Source organism: Pinus tabuliformis, chromosome 9 (genome assembly GCF_031772625.1).
Source record: "Pinus tabuliformis cultivar Carrire ecotype Pingquan chromosome 9, CPIR1, whole genome shotgun sequence".
Lineage (NCBI taxonomy): Eukaryota > Viridiplantae > Streptophyta > Pinopsida > Pinales > Pinaceae > Pinus > Pinus tabuliformis.
The window spans coordinates 1,428,685,118-1,428,703,673 of NC_142307.1; the positions used below are offsets into that span (position 1 = coordinate 1,428,685,118).

The 18,556-nt window shown below is 39.0% G+C and overlaps 1 protein-coding gene across 1 annotated transcript in view; it reads right to left on the reverse strand.

Moving 5' to 3' along the window:
• Positions 1 to 18,556, reverse strand: part of BB (RING/U-box superfamily protein) — a 63,672-nt gene that overhangs the window by 22,676 nt on the left and 22,440 nt on the right. Inside the window, exon 6 of the mRNA XM_089443042.1 lies at positions 7,565 to 7,692. Within this exon, the coding sequence (XP_089299168.1) occupies positions 7,565 to 7,692 (128 nt within the window). The remainder of the gene's footprint in view (positions 1 to 7,564; positions 7,693 to 18,556) is intronic.

Below are 18,556 nucleotides of genomic sequence, written 5' to 3' on the forward strand. Positions count from 1 at the left end.
AAAGTGCCTTGAAGCACTACAATCAATAAGCCAGATTCCCAAAGAATCTAAAGGAGAGGGCCAATACAAAATAACACTTCTTTTTATCTTATCAGAAACAATATTTGATTCTTCATACCTGGGGTTCTTTGCTTTCTTTGAAGAGTCGGTCATTTCCTTGATGACCTGCATTACCTGTCATTCCTCTGATCATTGAAGATGTCCCTGGAATGATTGTTATCATCATCAAGTGATGTGTCCCTACCATTCGCACACTCCTTCACATAATGGTCGAGCTTATTACAAACAAGGCATCTGCCTTTCCTTCCACCCTCAAATTCGTACTTCCCATTGAAGTGATCTTTTAGGTAGGCCATCAGAAGCCTCTGCTGCACCATTCTGATAATATTCTCTGCTTCGATTTCACCCGCGGTGAATTTGAAGAGGGATGAGAAATCCATTGATCCTTTTGTCCTTTCCCAACTGTCTTCGGTGATTGCTCTTTCACTCTTGCTTGGGTTTTGTCTTCACCTCAACTCTGATACCATGTTAATTTTAGGTGTGTTGTATGCTTAGAGCAATTTATTTCAATTTTCACAGTTAGCTCAATACCTTTTCCAAATTAGCAATCACATCAGCATTAAAGTAAACTACAAATAGAACATAAACATAAATCGCAAAAGACAAGCCAAGACGAGAGGACACAAGATGTGGCGCTAGCCAGGGGCAAACCCCAATGTGGGGAAACCCTTGATCAATTCTTCTTATATGTTCTTCAATAGTTCAGCAGAGAGAGAGAGAGATAGTACATTTACAACAGAAGTCAACACTTTGACTTATCTAGATAAGAGCATAGATCATCTCTTAAGAAGATGATACATGAGATCAGTGGAAGACATGCTGCTTCAACTGATTCTCCAAGGTGACTCCTTCACCTATCATTGTGCTGCATCTCGTCATCATGCTACACCTTACCGTGTTGTGCCATGTTGCACCCATCATCACAATGTTGGTCCTCATGACCATGCTGTACACTTTTGTCCTATGAGGCATACAGTTGTCCCACTGTTCATTCCAAGTTTGCTTCTTGTCTTATGCATTTTGCAGTGTTATGTAGCATATTGTCCCATGCATCTTTGCAGTGCTATGTAGCCTGTTGTCCCATGCATCTTTGTTGCACTAGTCACCTTGTTGTCCCATTTACTTTGCTACACTAGTTAGCAGCACCATGTAGCCAGCTGTCCTATTTAGCATAATGTTGTCCCACTGTTAGTGACATGGCCATTCCATGTTTGCTTGCTAGCCGTGTTGTCCATGCTCTTTGCCTTAGCATACCTTTGTTGTTGTCTAATAGCCTTTCCATACTGTTGTCCATGACGCTGCACTACATCACTGGTTAGGGCATCACCCTACAGCCCTTTATCTAGTTGTTGGCTACGGCTTCACACAGCAGTTACTATAGCTTTCAGACTTCCTCTAAACCTTCACCACATTGCCATAAAACAGCATCAATCTATCCTTAAGCTTTGAAGCCGTACAACCCATCAATCCAACCCTTAAACAATACTTGTGAAGCCCTAAAAAAGATCCATTGCACCTATAGCAACTCAGCTTCTCTTCCAGAACTGCAATGCTGCTCCTCGGCCTCCACACTTGCTATTCCTCGGCCTAGTCTGCCTTGTTGTCCCTCGACCTAATCTGCCCAGCAATACACACTAGGAACAACTCTTAACTTACCCTCAAAACTACTCTTTCTCACCATGTTGTCACCACAGCCCTTCACGTTGTCTAGGGCAGCCTCCACGTTGTCCCTTTGACCCTTCATACTACGGCTAAGGCTCCGTTGTCCACACAGCGCTTCACGCTATCTAGGGCAGCCTCTTTCTTGGCTGCGTAGAGGCCAACATACAGGCTAGGGCTTCTTCCTTAGGCAGCGCATTTCTTCTTCATACTAGGGTTGTCCTCCTTGTAGCGTTAGGGCTTCTCACTTGGCTGCGTCCTCTAGATTAGGGCAACGTTCTTCTTCTTGACTGTGGCTAGGGAAGTCTCAATCCTCCAACGTCTAGGGCTTCCACTCCTAGATTTCTCTTCCACTAAAAACCCAAGACAAATGGAGAGAAATCAAGATAGAGGTGTGTGTGTGAAATGACCTTGTCGAATTGTCTTATAACACAAATAAATTCATAACTCCATGAATACTTATCAGAATCGAATGATCTTTAGATCAATCCTACACCTCTCAATGAGAGGGATCCAAGAAAAATATCAGCTGCCATAAATAAGATAACCCACATGGATTTTGGCCCTAGTTGCCAATTTTATCACGATATTAATAGTGTCCTTTGATCTCATAACATTGGAGACACCGAAAAATAAGGTGCATCTCTATCTCTGACTCTTGAAGATGGCACACTTAGTAGATCCTATCAGATCGTGGTATATAGTGATCTGTCTTTATCCAAAGTTGATGGAAGCTAACCCAGAGTTGTCTCAAAAGGCTCCTAAGCAAGTGCATCCAATGTCTATGTATATAACGGGGGCAAACAATCATGCCATTGCGCAGCTCCATAAAGTGCTCTAGGTAGAAAGACATTTTCAAGCCTAGGCTCGTCAAGGGTGAGATCCAAATGACTTGAATGTACAATCTATAGATATCCTCTCTAATAGCCTAGTTTAGTACCCATCAAGTCAGCAAGAGATGGTGTGGCACACGAAGGGACAATCCAAATGGGGGAAGGAACTCGTAGGAAATAATAATCATACTAAGAAGCCAAGATGCCTTTGAGAAGCAACCTCATGCCTGACTTGGGGAAGGATTTGAGGCAAGAGTATCCAAGGAGCAAAGTGCAAGGTAGGGATACCCCTCTCACCCAGTGCAAGAATCTCCAAGAGATCGACCTCTACGAAGGTAGGCCTCTAACTCATCAATATAGATCCCAAAAAGGATCAATGAGAGGGTGCACCTATGTTTTACCCCAATGGTACTCTAGATGAAGTTGAAAAGGTCATGTGACATCCTAAGGCATCCCAAGACTGACTCATACATTCTCATGATGGCTACCAGTGGGGTCTCAGATATGCCAATATCGCAGAGTCTCTAGAATGATGCCTCCATTAGGACTATGTAATATGTTTTTCAAAAGTCTACAAAACAACTACAAATCTTTTAAAAGCAATGACAAACCTGCTCAATAATGGCTTAGAGTATGAAGATGTGATCAATCATCATGTAGTTGGGGCAGAAACCTACTTGTCCTCTAGCTCTAAGATGATGGCTCTCTAGCTCCCCAAAAACCCACTGATGTAAAATTGTGGCATAAATATTGGAGAATGTAAGACCCAATATGATCATCCAATAATTATTTGGATCAGAGTTGCTCCCTGACCTATGGATTGGATGAATGATGTGTTTGGCCCAAGATGGGGGAAATCTTGAACATACCACATGATTAAATAACTTGACCTGCCTAGATTAATCAGTCTTTTCCATTAGCAATATAGTAATCAAGGGACTAGACGCCATTTGTAAGGAATTCAACCTAAATCCCTTCATCATCAGCTGCTCTCTTGGTACACATAGCTTTGAGTGCTCTTCTAATGTGCCACTCAAGGAAAAGGTGGTTTGTGGAGGGAGGGGAGGAGACGCAGATGGGAGGTTGTCCAGGAATATCACAAAGGGAGGTGTTGTGAGAGAACATGGTTTGGGGGTCAAGATCAAGCGAGATGGTATGGGGTTGAAGAAAAAAGGTGTGCCAAAAGGCTTTTTGGGAGTAACGGAGGGCATCACAAAGTTCCTACCACCTCTATGAGACAAATACTCATTTTTTATGGCAAAGAAGGTTACAATATGTTTTGCGGAAGTGAAGAGAGGAGGATGGGTCATGTGTAAGGGTGAGACGGAGTTATTTCTAGAGGGATTTGCATTCATCATGAAACCAACCTATGTTGCACGGGTTCACGAACTTGGGGGTGGGGTTCTCGAACCCATCCCGGGTTCTCGTCCCCAAGTACCGGATTCGGGTACGAGTGCTTTTGAGAAGTACTCATAAGAACCGGGTTCTCCATTAAAAACAATTGGGTTCTTTTGTCTTGATGGGTATGGAGAACCCTGATGATGGGTACTTGGAACCCCAAAATCGGGTTCTTTGGGGTTCTTTGGGGTTCATTTTAGTTTTTAGTTTTAAATTTTTAATTAATTTAATGGGCTTCCCATAATATTCTAGGTAGCTAGTTCTTCATCTTGTGAGAGGAATTGGAGTATTTGTGCCCTTATCATTTCAGTAAAGATGAATAGGTTGGGCTCAAAGAAGGCAAAGAACTTAGTGTGCATTCATAGCACACTTTGTCTCATATCTCGAAAAGACCTTGGGTACAAGGAGGGTCCTTTCAAGAGATGGGACCAATACACAGATGATGCTATGTATGTGGAAGGGGAGATACAACTAGATGGCCTTATTGAACTACCTCCAATTGCTATGGATGAGCAGAAGCCTCAAGATGAGAGTGATTCCTACCTAGAGAAAATGCTAACTGAAGATCTGAGTGATGTTGATAACGTGGATGTTGATGACATGGCTTGAGGAAGCCATTGTTCACTATTAGCTATTTTTATTTTAGTATTTTAAAATTTCCTAGTTCTTGTTGGAGATGCCTTCAGGCAAATTTTGAATGTAGTATGACAATGGACATATATCATGATTCTTATTAATATGTAAACTCCAATTTGCACTTGATATCAAACTAGAAATTTTGAAATTTCATTGTGAATGTTGAATGTTCAACGATGTGCATGTTTATATGTTTAAAGTTTAAATCATAAATATTTTAGTTTTTTTGTTTAAAGTTAAAAAATATACAAATTCATATATATTATAATTTATAAAATATAATATTTATATATTATATATATAAATTATAATATACCCCTGACGAACCCATGCACCCTGTTTCAAAAAATAATGTCCCCTTCCCTGTCCCCGTCCCGAACCCACATTTCCTGGCAAGATAGAAACCAACAATTCATGGGGTGGGAGCCAAGGGTAGGTTTATAATTGTGATGATGAGTAGAGTGAGGGTAGGAGTAAGAGGCTGCTTCCACAAGGGTCGAGAAAAGTATCTCATATTTGGCTAAGGTTGTGTCCAATGACCTGAAGTGGGAAATGAGGAGGAGGAACGCCTTGAGGCGGGTGGTGTAAGAAGCAACACGATACCTATCAAAAAAGAAGGTGGTGCGGGGGTGTGGCATAGTGCGAAGAGTGATGAGGCTAGGGGGGAGTAGCAAACTGCGATGTAGTTATCTCAGAGAAGGGGGTTGTTCTGATATAACTGGAGCCACAAAAATCTGGCATGTACAACTAATGACACCATAGTAACCATACTTTAGAGGGAGTCCCGCATAAGACATGCAAGTCCCCCAAATCCTCTAACATTGTCAAATCTAGTCTCTTATTGACAAAACCAAGCCCAACGGTGCCCATGGTTCGAGGGTGGCATCCACATGGGGCTGGTGTGCATCTTTGTGAGGAAAAGGAGGTCATGGGACCCAACTACATCACAAATGTATCAGGTGAAGACCAAAACACATCATTACAGGTCCAACAGCCAATAGACATGGTAGGTCAGATTCCCATAACATACCCCCCAGTTGAATGAATTATGAGACCATTACTTGGCCCAAGGGAGACAGTGACCCGAAGGGACTGAATCACAAATGATGGCCTTGAGATCATGAATGGCTTCCCACTTCCGTTTTTTCCATGCAGTTTTGACCCAATTCCTAGATAACTTGAGCTCCACCTGTTGGGATTTGGCAAGGTCAGAATCGAGAAAGATTTGTGTGGGTGGGAGAGAAATAAATCTTCTCTTAGCCCAAAGGACTGTAAGTCGATCTTCGAGTGTCCAAAAATGAAGGAAGAGCATGGAATTGGGGCCCATCCAATTGTGCTTGAGGATGAGATCCTTTAGATCTAGAGTGTCATGAAGACAGGAGGTGCCTAGCTATAGGGAACCCAAAGGAGTCACGGGAGGGGGGAGCCCACATACTCTCAGATTGAGCTCCTGGGCTCGACAAGGCATTATCCGTTCAACTTTTCCTGTACCACCCCTTTGACCACAGTAAGAAGGGGAGGTTGCTCGTTTTCCAGACCACATCAACCTAAGAATTATGTGTTTCCTGTTATATTTCTGTCTTCTATTTAAAAATGGCCTGCTGTAATTTCATTCTTCCTGTAAATTTTTAATGTTCAGAAATTTTTTTTGGAGCACAGGGGGATCCTCAATTGATTTCTGTAAATGCAATTTTCTTGTGTTTTCATTACAGAAACCGGCTGCTTGAGGTTGATTACTTCTCAATGGAGCTGTTGGTTTTTCAGCTTCAAGAAATTCCACCCTCCGCAGCAAACCAGCTAGAGTCCAGTTGGTTGAAGGGCTGGTTAGTTTTTCGTAGATGGCAAGCTTGTCGAATTTTGTGAGGGAGCCAAGAGAAAAAGCCAGTGGCTAGGTTGAAGATTAAAAGATTCACTGTATTGGATAGTCACTTGAGGGATCAAAGCAAGAGGAATATTAAAGAGAAGAGAAGAAGGATTGCCTTGAGGACAGGAAGCCCTCACCTCTGATGACCAAGAGTGCCAGGCATTGTAAACATAGACCTGTGAATGTGGAATCTTAGAGGTCATGCAGATTTACAATCTTAAACACCTGTTGGTTGGTAGAATCTTAGACTGTTTTGAGTTTGACAAAAAAAGGCTCACCATACTCACGCAACTCTTAAGTAACTTGTTTGTAAGAACACATTGAAGTCCTGAATTTATGGTTGTTATTTATTAGTATGGTTACAACTTCTATCCTGCAATGAGCTGTACCCATACCCATCACACCTGCACCTTGATGTTCTCCATATTTATAAAGGAAAGTTACCATACCCCTATAACCCTTGTTCAATAAGTTTTCACCTTACTGTACCTGCGCCCAGATGTACCCACGCAACATAGTTTATTAGCAATTTAGTAGCAACTAGAATTCGAATTTCAAACCTGTCAACTTAGCTTCTTCATTTTTTCCTGTCCTTTCATTTTTGTATGGATTTTGTTGTCTTCTTTCTTTACATTTCCACAATTTAGGAGCTAAATGGTTTTCATATTCCCAGGAACTCAATACTTTGCACCCTCAATAGAAATGCAAAAACCTCTCAAAACAGATCCATAAGATATACCGTACTGTACTAAGGAAAATTACAGATGTTTCTGCTAATGTCCCTCTTCTCAAACAGCTTTGTTTCCTATTGACTGGATGTGTTTTGTAGACAAACTGAATATATTTGCAACTTCTTGCCATCCATATTATTTATTAGTCACACGACAAGGAGCTTTTCCTGGACTTTGCTGGTGAACTTGAGAGTATGTTCTAAAGGGATGAAATTAATGATTTTTATTACTACGAAATGCTACCAACCTTTTTCCCCCAATCCTGTTCAATTGGAAAAATGCTTCCTGAGGAAAACAAATACAATATGTACTCCAGAATAAGCAAAATAGAGGCCAGAATACAAACACCAAACAACAAAGAAGCATAAAAACAATCTGCTTACCGATCATCTTTGTTTTTCCTTCTTGAGAATAACTTTGTTTTATATTTTGAAACTGGAAGGGACGCAATCAAATCTGGGCAAAGGCCTCTGCTATGAGTGCCAACTGCCTCTCCTAACTCGACCAGTTCCTGGAATTCAAAACAATTTCATCAAATGTCAGAAGCCTTAAATTTTCAAATTTCAAGCTCTAATTGAAATTTAACAAAATAAAAAAGGATTAAAGAAACAAAATACTGCATTCAAAGCCTACTTGTTCTCGTTTCACAGTATTCACAACTTAAGTCTAGTTGCTTCTGTTTCACAATATTCATAAGCTCGAGTTATGAGAAACATTTAAAACAAACAGACAGGCATTCCTAACAAATATGTTCCAGGGTATAGTGCTTGGGTACAGAATGCATAAATGATTTTAAAGTCACATCCACCATGCTTTAGTATAAAAGAAAAGGAATTATTGCTTTCAATCTTTGATTCTTGTATGGATATCCGACAGTCAGTTGCTTTATTCATTTTGATTTTCTCCTTCCACTTTTCTCTTTCTTTTTAATTCCTCTATGGGTTAGAATTTCCTATCTATTCATTTTGATTTTCTCCTTCCACTTTTCTCTTTCTTTGTAATTCCTCTATGGGTTAGAATTTCCTATCTATGTCAAACCAAGGAGGGAAACACCACCTAAAGCAAAAAAACCTTCAAAAACATTAGGGAGCTCCATATAACAAATATGTTCTTGATCAAGGAAATGGACCCCTAAGAGTAAATTAAATAGCTTAAGCCTCTCGTAATGTAGTATTCAACCTCTACCTTGAATTAATATGAGCCTTGATGGAATCATGAGAAATATGATACAATGTCATGAAAGAACAAACACAGCATGAAATCAATAATCCCATTAACAACGTAAAGAAAGTGCTTATATTAAAATAAAAGATAGATAATTTTGTTCTCATGATATTGTGGGGGACCTTATGTAATCAATAGATTTGCTTGATCTATCTCATTTATTGTGGCCTATGTTAGCTTTTGGGTTGCTCTGAAAAGTGTTTACACCATGCTACCGGTGCATTTACGTGATGTGGGGTGCATGGTGAAACCCTAGCCCCTTGTTGTATCTCGAACTGTTTTGGTTGATTGATATTTGGAGAGCTTACTATAGGTGGACGCTTGTCCTCAGGATATATGTTAGAGGAGATGCACTTATTGTGGAGGTGGTTATCTAATGCAGCATTGGCATCTTGTACAAGGCACATGTCTTGAGGAGGATTGGGCCTTGGCATAAGATGTGAAGCTATCTTGTGGACAAGCACTAAGCACTAGGAGGAAGTGTGTTTGGCCCTAGGAGTATTGTGACCATGGGCACACTCCAGGAAGTTGAATGCTTGGCTTCGTGAAGTCTTGCCTAGAGGGAACACTACCTAAAGTTTGTTGTGGACATGAGACACACATGTAAAGAAGAAGCAATGGAGCCTAGAAGCTTGTCTTGGAGAAGGTAAATACTTGTGATGGGGAACCTTGACATATGGATCCTTAGCTTGGAAAATGCACCACTTTGGAGGTTGGGTCTAACCACCTTATGACCTGTACACCTTGGAGAGGAGAGCTCCTCATAAGGACCTACTCCAATGGTTTACATTAGGTTGCTTATGGACTTATATGACTTATTATTTTTGGCCCCTCTCACCTATGTTATATAAAGGAAGGAGTGTGTCTTTTTATACATAACTTAGCCATTGGCCATTTGTATCTATTTGATGTACTTGTTTTGTTGTTTTTGTGTTCATGCAACATAAGACTTGAAAGGCTTAGGTGAAGACTTAGTGTGCTAGGATTTGTGTCATGTAAAATCTACAAAAGAGTTGGAGCACGGGGGCTGCACTTAATTTTAGGCAAGCTTGTGAATCTCCTTGAAGACTTGTCTAATGGACGTGGGAGAACCAAGGTGGCCTTTGGTGTGACTAGGAGAGCTTAGTGAGATACCCTACTAGGATATGGCAGAGTTGGTTAGTGTTTTTTGTTGATTGTTGGATGAGCAAAGGTCTTGTATTGTATCTTTGTTACTAAGTTACCGGAAACGTCCCTCCCAACCTCTAGAAACATCGTTCAGCATTTCGAAAATGGGAATGGGTACGAAACAGCACTGAAACGTTTCCAATGCGTTTCAGTTTTTGTAGAAACACCCAATCCGATTTTTGAAACGTTTCACGCAATTTAAAAGATTTTGGACCCATTTCCGTAAATCTGGATACGGATCTATGAAAATTGTGATCCGTATCCAGATTTCCGGAAACGGATCCATACTAAAATCTGTCGGAACCTCTATGCTTTTGTTTTATTTTAATGTGAATCCTGTGTGATTGTGTTTTATTTTATGTGACAAGTTCTGTCGGATTTTAGTTTGGGGTTGGAACTTTAAAATCTCATTTAAATTCAAACCAAATTCATCCCACGAATTTAGTTTGAGTTGTCCGACATGTGGATAAAGGGTTTCTAGCTGAAACAGTCATATAATGAAAACTAACAAAGAGATCGAGCGTATATTGTATGATGACCATCGCGTGTGCAGAGAAATCATCAACGAAGTTGTGCACATAGAGGACAGTCGACCGTGCTACGCACAAAGAGGATTTTCGCTTTGACAGGGGAGCGTTCGTAGGCAAATAAACGTTTTTTATTGAATCACATCGATATAGTGTATAATTTACTTTATACATAAGGTTTGATATATGTTAAAAACTAATAAATTAATATTTTAGTAAAATGTATAGTAAATTTAATTAAAATTTTATCGCTTTTTAATTTAAATTTGGTTACGGTAGTTTATGAATAACTCATATTATATATCGTTTTATATATAGTAAAACGATAGTACATTAATATTTTAATAGGTTATATTTTAAGTTTAATTAAATTTTATATTAAACATTAACGATATTTTATTTATATTTAAGTTTAATGTTATTATATAGTTATGTTATTAAATAATATAACATTATTATTATAATGTTATTATTATTAAACTATATTTAAGTTTAATATTGTTTAATGTTTGATAAATATAGTATTAAACTATAACTAATATTGTTTCTAGTTATCAAACATTATCGTTTTTAGAACCAAGATTTAATATTGTTTAATGTTTGATAAATATAGTATTAAACTATAACTAATATTGTTTCTAGTTATCAAACATTATCGTTTTTAGTTATCATCTTGATTCTAAAAGATGAATGGTAATATGAAATTTTTATTTATCAAACATTATCGTTTTTTAGTTATCATCTAGATTCTATGAAATTTTTATTTATCAAACATTATCGTTTTTTTAGTTATCATCTAGATTCTAAAAGATGATGAATGGTAATATGAAATTTTTTTTTATGTGTGCTTGTTTCCTTGTATCGTATCCGGATTTTTTTGAAAATTTGCCATATCCATTTCAAATCTTGTTGTTGAAAATCAGACATGTATTCTCATTGTTTACTAGTGGTTTCTTGGTTGTTTCTATATGTTGATTTATTGGGACAGATCGGCTAATATGTTATGTGATTTAGCATGCTAAGAAGAAACAAGGAATAAGATTTACTGCTGAAATAATTTCTATTGTAAGTTCTATGAAATAGATTTAGGAAATCTCAAATAAATATGGTGAAATTTCTTAAGTGTTTTGAAGTGCGTATTTTCTAAATTTCAACACGATATAAAAGCTGATTTCATTCCGATTGTTTTCTCGGTAAAGAGGGAATTCAATATTTTGTTCAGATTGTACTTTGGAACGTGATTCTGCATGGATCAAGTTCCCATGACATGCAGCGAGTCACCTTAATTACCTCCTATGGCAATTAACTAATGAATTTTGTAAGTCAAGACTTTAGACAGCAATATAATTTATTTGTTGGGTACCTTTTATAAGAGGGAAAATAAGTCAACAATAGATTAAGACATAGCCATTGATCTCGATGAGTTGAGATCAAATCTCAACCGTTGAAATAAGTGATTTCGCTTGAGATTAGGGTTTGATCCTTTTAATTCAAGGTTAGAGCCAAAGGAGAGATACGATTTTGATTGTCATTAGTTGCGATTAAGTGGAGTGCAGTAATTGGCAATGACAGCGAGAAAAGGCTAGATTGAGCTCGCTAGAGCAAGATCAAGGCAATCAAGATCAGCAGAGAGGCCGAGTTTTCTCTTTGGCCGAGAGGCAAAGTTTTCTCTTTGGCCTAGAGGCCAACTTTCTTTGTACACAGGAATTTTCTGTTGGGCCACGCCTGTGGGTTGTATAAAAACCAAGTGAGAAAGCGAGGGTTGAGATCTTTTGTTGGGTGTTTGCCGAAGCAAATTCTTGTGTAACCTCTATAAGAAAATATCTCTCCTAAAGCTAAATAAGAAGCCCAATGTTTGTTGATTTTCCCCACACTGGGGTTTCCAGGGTATATATGTGTTATTCTCTGTTACATATGATTACATGTGATTGGTTTTGAGTATTTTCGCTTGTACTATTTATCTGGGTAAAAACCTAGAATATTTATTGTTACAAATCAGATTAGAAAGCAATTTTTATTTCAGATCTATGATTATTTGTTGAGGCAGTAAATTTGTAACTAGGTTTAAAGAAATTAACATAGTATCAGAGCTCTAAACTTTGAATACAAATCCAAGGATATTTGGCACATGTTTCAAGGCAAAAAATTCATTTCAGATTTCAATCTCTGAGAGTTTTTTCTACAATGGCTACCAATGTTCAATATGAGGAGAGGCTTGAGGGTTATTCGAACTATTTGTAATGGAAGGTTTGAATCTCAATTGTTCTCAAGGAGAAGAAGTTGTGGAATTTTCTTAATACAACAGTTGTTCCACCAGCGAATGATCCAATTTCTCTTGATCTGCATGAGGTCAAGGAGACCAAGGCGCAAAGGATTATTCTCGATGAGGTCAACGATCAACTCATACCCCATCTGTGAAAAAAGTACACTGCGAAAAAAGATGTGGGATGCACTCACAAAATTATATCAGAGTAACTATCAGAGTTGAAAGATGATGCTCAAGGACAAGTTGCATGGCACAAGAATGTCCAAGGGCGAGAGCGTGACATCTTATTTTTCTAGGCTGACACAGGTCAAGGACGAATTGGCTGCTATTGGAGAGACGATTACTGAGGAGGAGCTAGTGCGTATAGCCTTGAATGGATTTTCGAAGCACTAGGAGGTCTTTGTCAAGTGTGTTATGGGTCGAGACCACCTCCCCGACTGGGCAAGGCTTTGGGATGATTTCGTCCAAGAGGAGATCCGAGAAAGTGGTCAACGGGGAGATCGAAGGAAGAGGTTCAAAGAAGAGGAAAACCTTATCTACCAAGAAAGGTTAAGCAGAAGGCCACGAAAGGGCCAAGCAAGGGGTCCTCTTCCAAGGGTGAGAAGAAGAAGGATCCAAGCAAGGTTAAATTTTGCACGCCATCAGTTGGGTCACTACGGCAACCAATGCCCAAATAAGAAGAAGGTCAAGCACAAGAAGTTAGTTGTTTCTACCGCAGAGGTGGACAAATTTGCAGCGTGATTCAAGAATGAGTTTTCACTCATTGCACATCTCTCGAGTTCAGTTGCCACTAGCATGTGGTACATTGATAGTGAGGCTTCCAGCCACATGACGGGAGTCAAAGAATATTTCAACAATTTGAATGAGAAGGAGTTGGATTTCAACATAGAGCTTGGTGACAATGCCAAGTACAACCACACTGGTATTGGCACAGTGAATTTTCAAAGGATGTCTAGCAAACCCTTGTTGGTGGGGGACGTGTTGTTTGTTCTCGGTATGACAAAGAACTTCATCTTAGTTTCTACCTTGGAGGGCAAGGGTTACATTGTGACCTCTGAGGAGGGTAAAGTGCATATTCGGCCCAAGAACTCCAAGATAAAGAAAGTAATAGGGGTCATGAAGGGAAACTTGTTTCAATTGCAGTTTGAGCCATCATATGCATTAGTAAGCTAGAGCAAAGGGTTGGGAGAATTATGGTATAGGAGGGTGGCTCATCTTCATCATGGAGCACTTATTGTGCTCAAGGAGATTAGTGAAAGGGTTGTTAGAACTGAAGGTCAAGCAGCGTGAGATAATGGTTGTGCACTTGATAAATATACCAAGACTAATTTTCCAAGCAGCGACACCTAGTCCAAAGGGATTTTGGATCCAGTACAATTGGATGTGTGTGTGCCCATGTCAATAGTATCCTTGAGTGTCTACCAATATTATGTGATCTTCATTGACAACTTCTCCAAGATTACCTGGATTTATTCATGAATAATAAGGACGAGGCCTTCAGCAGAATCAAGGAGTTCAAGGGTCTAGTTGAGAATCAAACAGGGAGGAAGATCAAGACGCTGAGGCTGGATAATGGAGGCAAGTACAACTCGAATTCCTTCAAGGACTTCTATGCTCGAGAAGGTATCAAGAAGGAGTTGATTGTTCCGTACAACCCTTAGCAGAATGGGGTTGTAGAATGGAAAAACAGGTTTATACTATATAGTTGGAGTGGCCAAGGCCATGCTCCATGACCAGTATTCGCCATGGTTTTTGTGGGCAGAGGCCTACAACACTATCGTATACTTGTAGAATAGAAGCCCACACAAAGTGTTGGGCAGATTAACACTAGATGAGGCATTTTCAAGGAAGAAACCAAATTTGGGGCACATTCATATCTTTGGGTGCTTTGCGTATTGCCATGTTCCTACAGAGAAAAGGACTAAGTTGGAACCTACAACACAAAAAGGTATCTTTGTGGGGTACAGCAAGACTTCAAAATCCTATCATATTCATCCTTGCTCTCAGGAAGATAGTAGTGCACATGGAAGTTAAATTTGAAGAAGAGAGAGCTCTTCAGAAGTCTAGCAAAATGAGTTCTTCTATAGTTGATGTTCAAGAGGAGCAAGCACCAAAGGTTGAGTTAGCACAAATTCCTCAGAGTATAGTCATGCATGTTGGAAAGCAGAGCGAGCAGGCCAAGCAGAGAGATCAAAATGAGGAACAAGGGATTCCTCACACCCAACCTCAGACTCCAAACACAAGGAGGAAGTAGGCCAAGTGGGCAGAGCAGACACTGAGAGAGGCCCAGGATTATGTTGGTGCTCTGAGAAATTCAGTCAAACAGAGCAAGGCTCCTCAACTCTATTCTAGATATATGTTGTTGATGAGTGAACTGATTGAGGCTGAACCTACCAACTTTTAGGAGGCGTCCAAGCATTAGGTGGATCTATTACAAAGCAATTTGTCTCTCTTGAGAAAGTGTTTTGCTTCTCACGCAAATCTTAACTAATAAAATTGATCTTGGTTGGCCTAGATCCTGCTTGATCTTGGCCCTCTAGCACATAATTGTTCTTTTGTTGCTTCCTTGACTTGCTCTACAAAACCTGCCCACTTTTGCTTAATCTCTACACACTAGAGTCTCCTTAATCCTTGCAAACTAGGTCATTATTTCCTATCGCACATCAGCGCCTATTCCCTAGCACAAATCAGCTCCTATTTTATAGGGAAAAAATACCTATATTCTTGCTCACTTTCTGTCTCCTATTTCTTAGGACATAATTCCTGGAATCTCCATAATCAAAGCTCTCTCACAAATTCCCGAGCTTTGTCTTGTCACAAATCTTTGTGCACAAAACAATTGTCTTTTACTTGTGCCTTTGTCCTCTCTTTTATAGATTGAATCTATGCTAAATTAAGCTAGTTCAAATTTAGAAGTCGAGTTGTGATAGCAAGTTAAATGAGAGTGTTACTCACTCTCATTCCAATCATCACTGGAGTTATTAACTCATGCTCTCTCCAATCAAGACTGGAGATCTAACTTGCTCTTCCTTCAATCAAGACTGAAGACTAACTCGCTTTGATTGAACTATTAACTACCACCATGTTTCGTAGTTATGCTGATGAAGACTCCTATTTAATTGAAGCTTCAACTCTACGCAGGTTAACTTGACGATTGTTCCAGTAAATTAGACATAACTCACCATAACTGATGTCTAGCTCATGAGAACAATTCGAGGTCTTCACTGACTAAGGCACAAGCTAGAAGACCTTGTCTACATTTTCAACAATCAAACCAATCACCAAATGAGATCTTCCAAACCATAGCGACGAGATATTCCTTCCAAATTGCAACACAACACTCATTCCAACTCTTCATCCAATTCTTTTTCCAAACAAACATCTATTTTGAGTTTTCTTCATTCAGCCTCGAATGTTAAGAGAGATGGATTCAATGGACCAAAGTAACCTCATCTCGTACATCTCTCTCTTGACTAGCTCTCCATTTGTGCAATCAGCTCTCTACTTTTTAAGTATTCTATTCTATTTAGTTCCTAGGTCCTACTCTTATATAGGAGTTGCTTTAGCACTCCCACTTTGTATAGACATCATTGTACCAAAACAATCCCATTGACCTACTTCTGTGGTCATTTGTCAGACATTAACACAATTATCTTATCTTATCTTGGTCATTCACCTCATGGATTGAAGCTTTCCTAAAAGCACTCACAAGCAGTTACTAGTAAAAGAGAAATCACCTAATATCGATGCCCTAGATTTCTCAACATGGTATCAGAGCTAAGGTGACTAAGTCAAGGAAGGGCATCTTATCAAGGGACACTCAAGGATCAAATCTCAAGAAAGGCATCAAAGCGAAGATCATCTTGAAGTCAAAACCCTAGATCAAAGAAATCTACAAAGAAGTATTGAGATCATCATCAAGAGGGAGAAGGCCAAAACCCTACATCTACTCAAGTTAAAGTGTTTTAAAGACTATTTATCCAAAGGAAGCTAGATCAAGAGGAAGTGTCACCTCACTCTCTGTGGGATTAAGGATTATTCTTGAAGAAAACTACCTTCATCAAGGAGAAGTTTTCTATCCTCTATATCATCATCAGCATCAAGAAAGCAACAAGGGGAAAGCAGCATCCTATCAAGTAAGTATATGAACTTATCTGAATCTGTCAAAATGTCTTTTTGCAAGGAAAGCAACAAACTGGTTGGGACTTCAAACTATCTTGCATGGAAGAAAAGGACGAATATAAATCTCATTGAAAATGAGGTCATGGATCATGTCAAAGGATCTATCACCAAACCAAGAGAAGAAGATCTTCAAGAACATGCAAAATATATGAAAGGGAAAATTAGGGCTCAAAGGATTCTCATTGAATCCATCAAGGATCCCTTCGTCCCATATGTATCTAAACTTGAAACTTCAAAAGACATCTATAACAAACTGGTAGAGTTGTATTCCATAAGCACTGTTGAAGAAGTCATCTCATTAAGGCAAGAACTCTACAAGCTGAAGATGTCTAGGGAAGATGGAATAGCCTCATACTTTATGAGGATCTCTGAGATTCGAGATCAACTACAACATCTGGGAGAAGTCATGTCTAATAGTGAAATGACTACAGTTGTATTAAATGCACCATCAGAGGAGTGGACTAACTTTACTTCAAGTATTTATGGGAAGAAAGAAGTTACTCCATTCCAGGATCTATGGTCATCATGCAAGATTAAAGAATCTAGACTAAAGGCCAAATCTAATGTGGAAGCAGGTGAGCAAAATCAAGCTTATGCTGCTATGACAAGAAGAAAGGGACAATTTGGAAAGTTTGGTCCTCACAAAAAGAAAAATAACATGGGTAAAATCCAATTCTATGGATGTCAAGAATATGGACACTCCAAAAGAGATTGTCCTAAGATCAAGAAGGACAATAACAAAAGAAAAAGAGAAGAAGCGCATATCACCGAAAAAGTGGAGGACGCTGAAAAGAAGAAATCAAAGATATAGGAAGTAAGAGATCTCTACTATGACTGAGATAGTCTTCCTCACCTAAGTTCTTTTCAAATTCCTAAGTCTTTTGTTGTAAGATATGGCTATCATAATTCACTAAATGGGATGCATCAAGGCATCATAGAAGCATTGAAAGAAAGAGCTCGAGACATCATCATAGAGAAGCATGAAAGATGGTTAGAATCTATGGAAGTCAAGGATATAGGTCTTGGGAATCTCATTGAAAACACTAGTGGCAAAGTCATCTAGTACAAGGTTCATCATACATCTGTCAAATGGAAACCTCTGCTGATGGGGATACTTTAGATCCTCAATATTCTCTGATGGAATCTTCAGTGAAAGGTTCACCGATCATGAGTGGAAGTAAGTGTTTCATCAAGAATTTCAAACTTGTGGAATTCATGGGATGATGGTATGATGACATAAAAGTGAAGCAAATCAAGGGATTGAAGCTCTTTCAATCAAGGAAGTTATTGCAAGAAGTCTAGGATGACCCAAAGGAAAATGAGGTATGTATGCTTACAGTCTATATTAAAGAGTCATGTCATATGGTTGCAGGTAACATGGACCAATGCTCTATCTTAAGAGCATGATCAAAAGAAAGGATCTCCTCCCTCAAAGGGATGCAGGAATGCATTGATCACACATTCACTAGATGAAATCAACATAATATGTCCCCATATGAAGTATGAGGTGGTTGACTACAATTGAGGAACTTTGAAAAGAAGCTCCTGGAAATATAATGTGCGAAGAAAGGAAGGCAGAGATCATGGAATATGCAACCATGGTAAAGGCAATCAACATGAAAAAGACCAAGAAGATTTGACTAGGATATCTCCATGGAAGATATGAAGACTCTGATAGAATCTGAAAAAGAAAAGAGACTCTTGACAATATCTATCATTGGGAGATGTGTTGATATGTATGCAGGATGCTGATGCAAACTAGAAGATGTCATGATGAAAGACCATCACAAAGGTAATGTTGATTTTTAATGTTCATTCCTTTATTTTTGAATATCTGGATAGGTTTACGCAGGGCTGCCAAGGGAAGATCTATGGATATCTTCCAGCATCGATGCACATGTATTAGGATGAAAGATCCTTAAGTAAACATGGCATGAAGAAAACAGCATGGCATAAAGGAAGACCAGATATGGATTGATGGATCACTTTCCGATGATGACATGACTGAC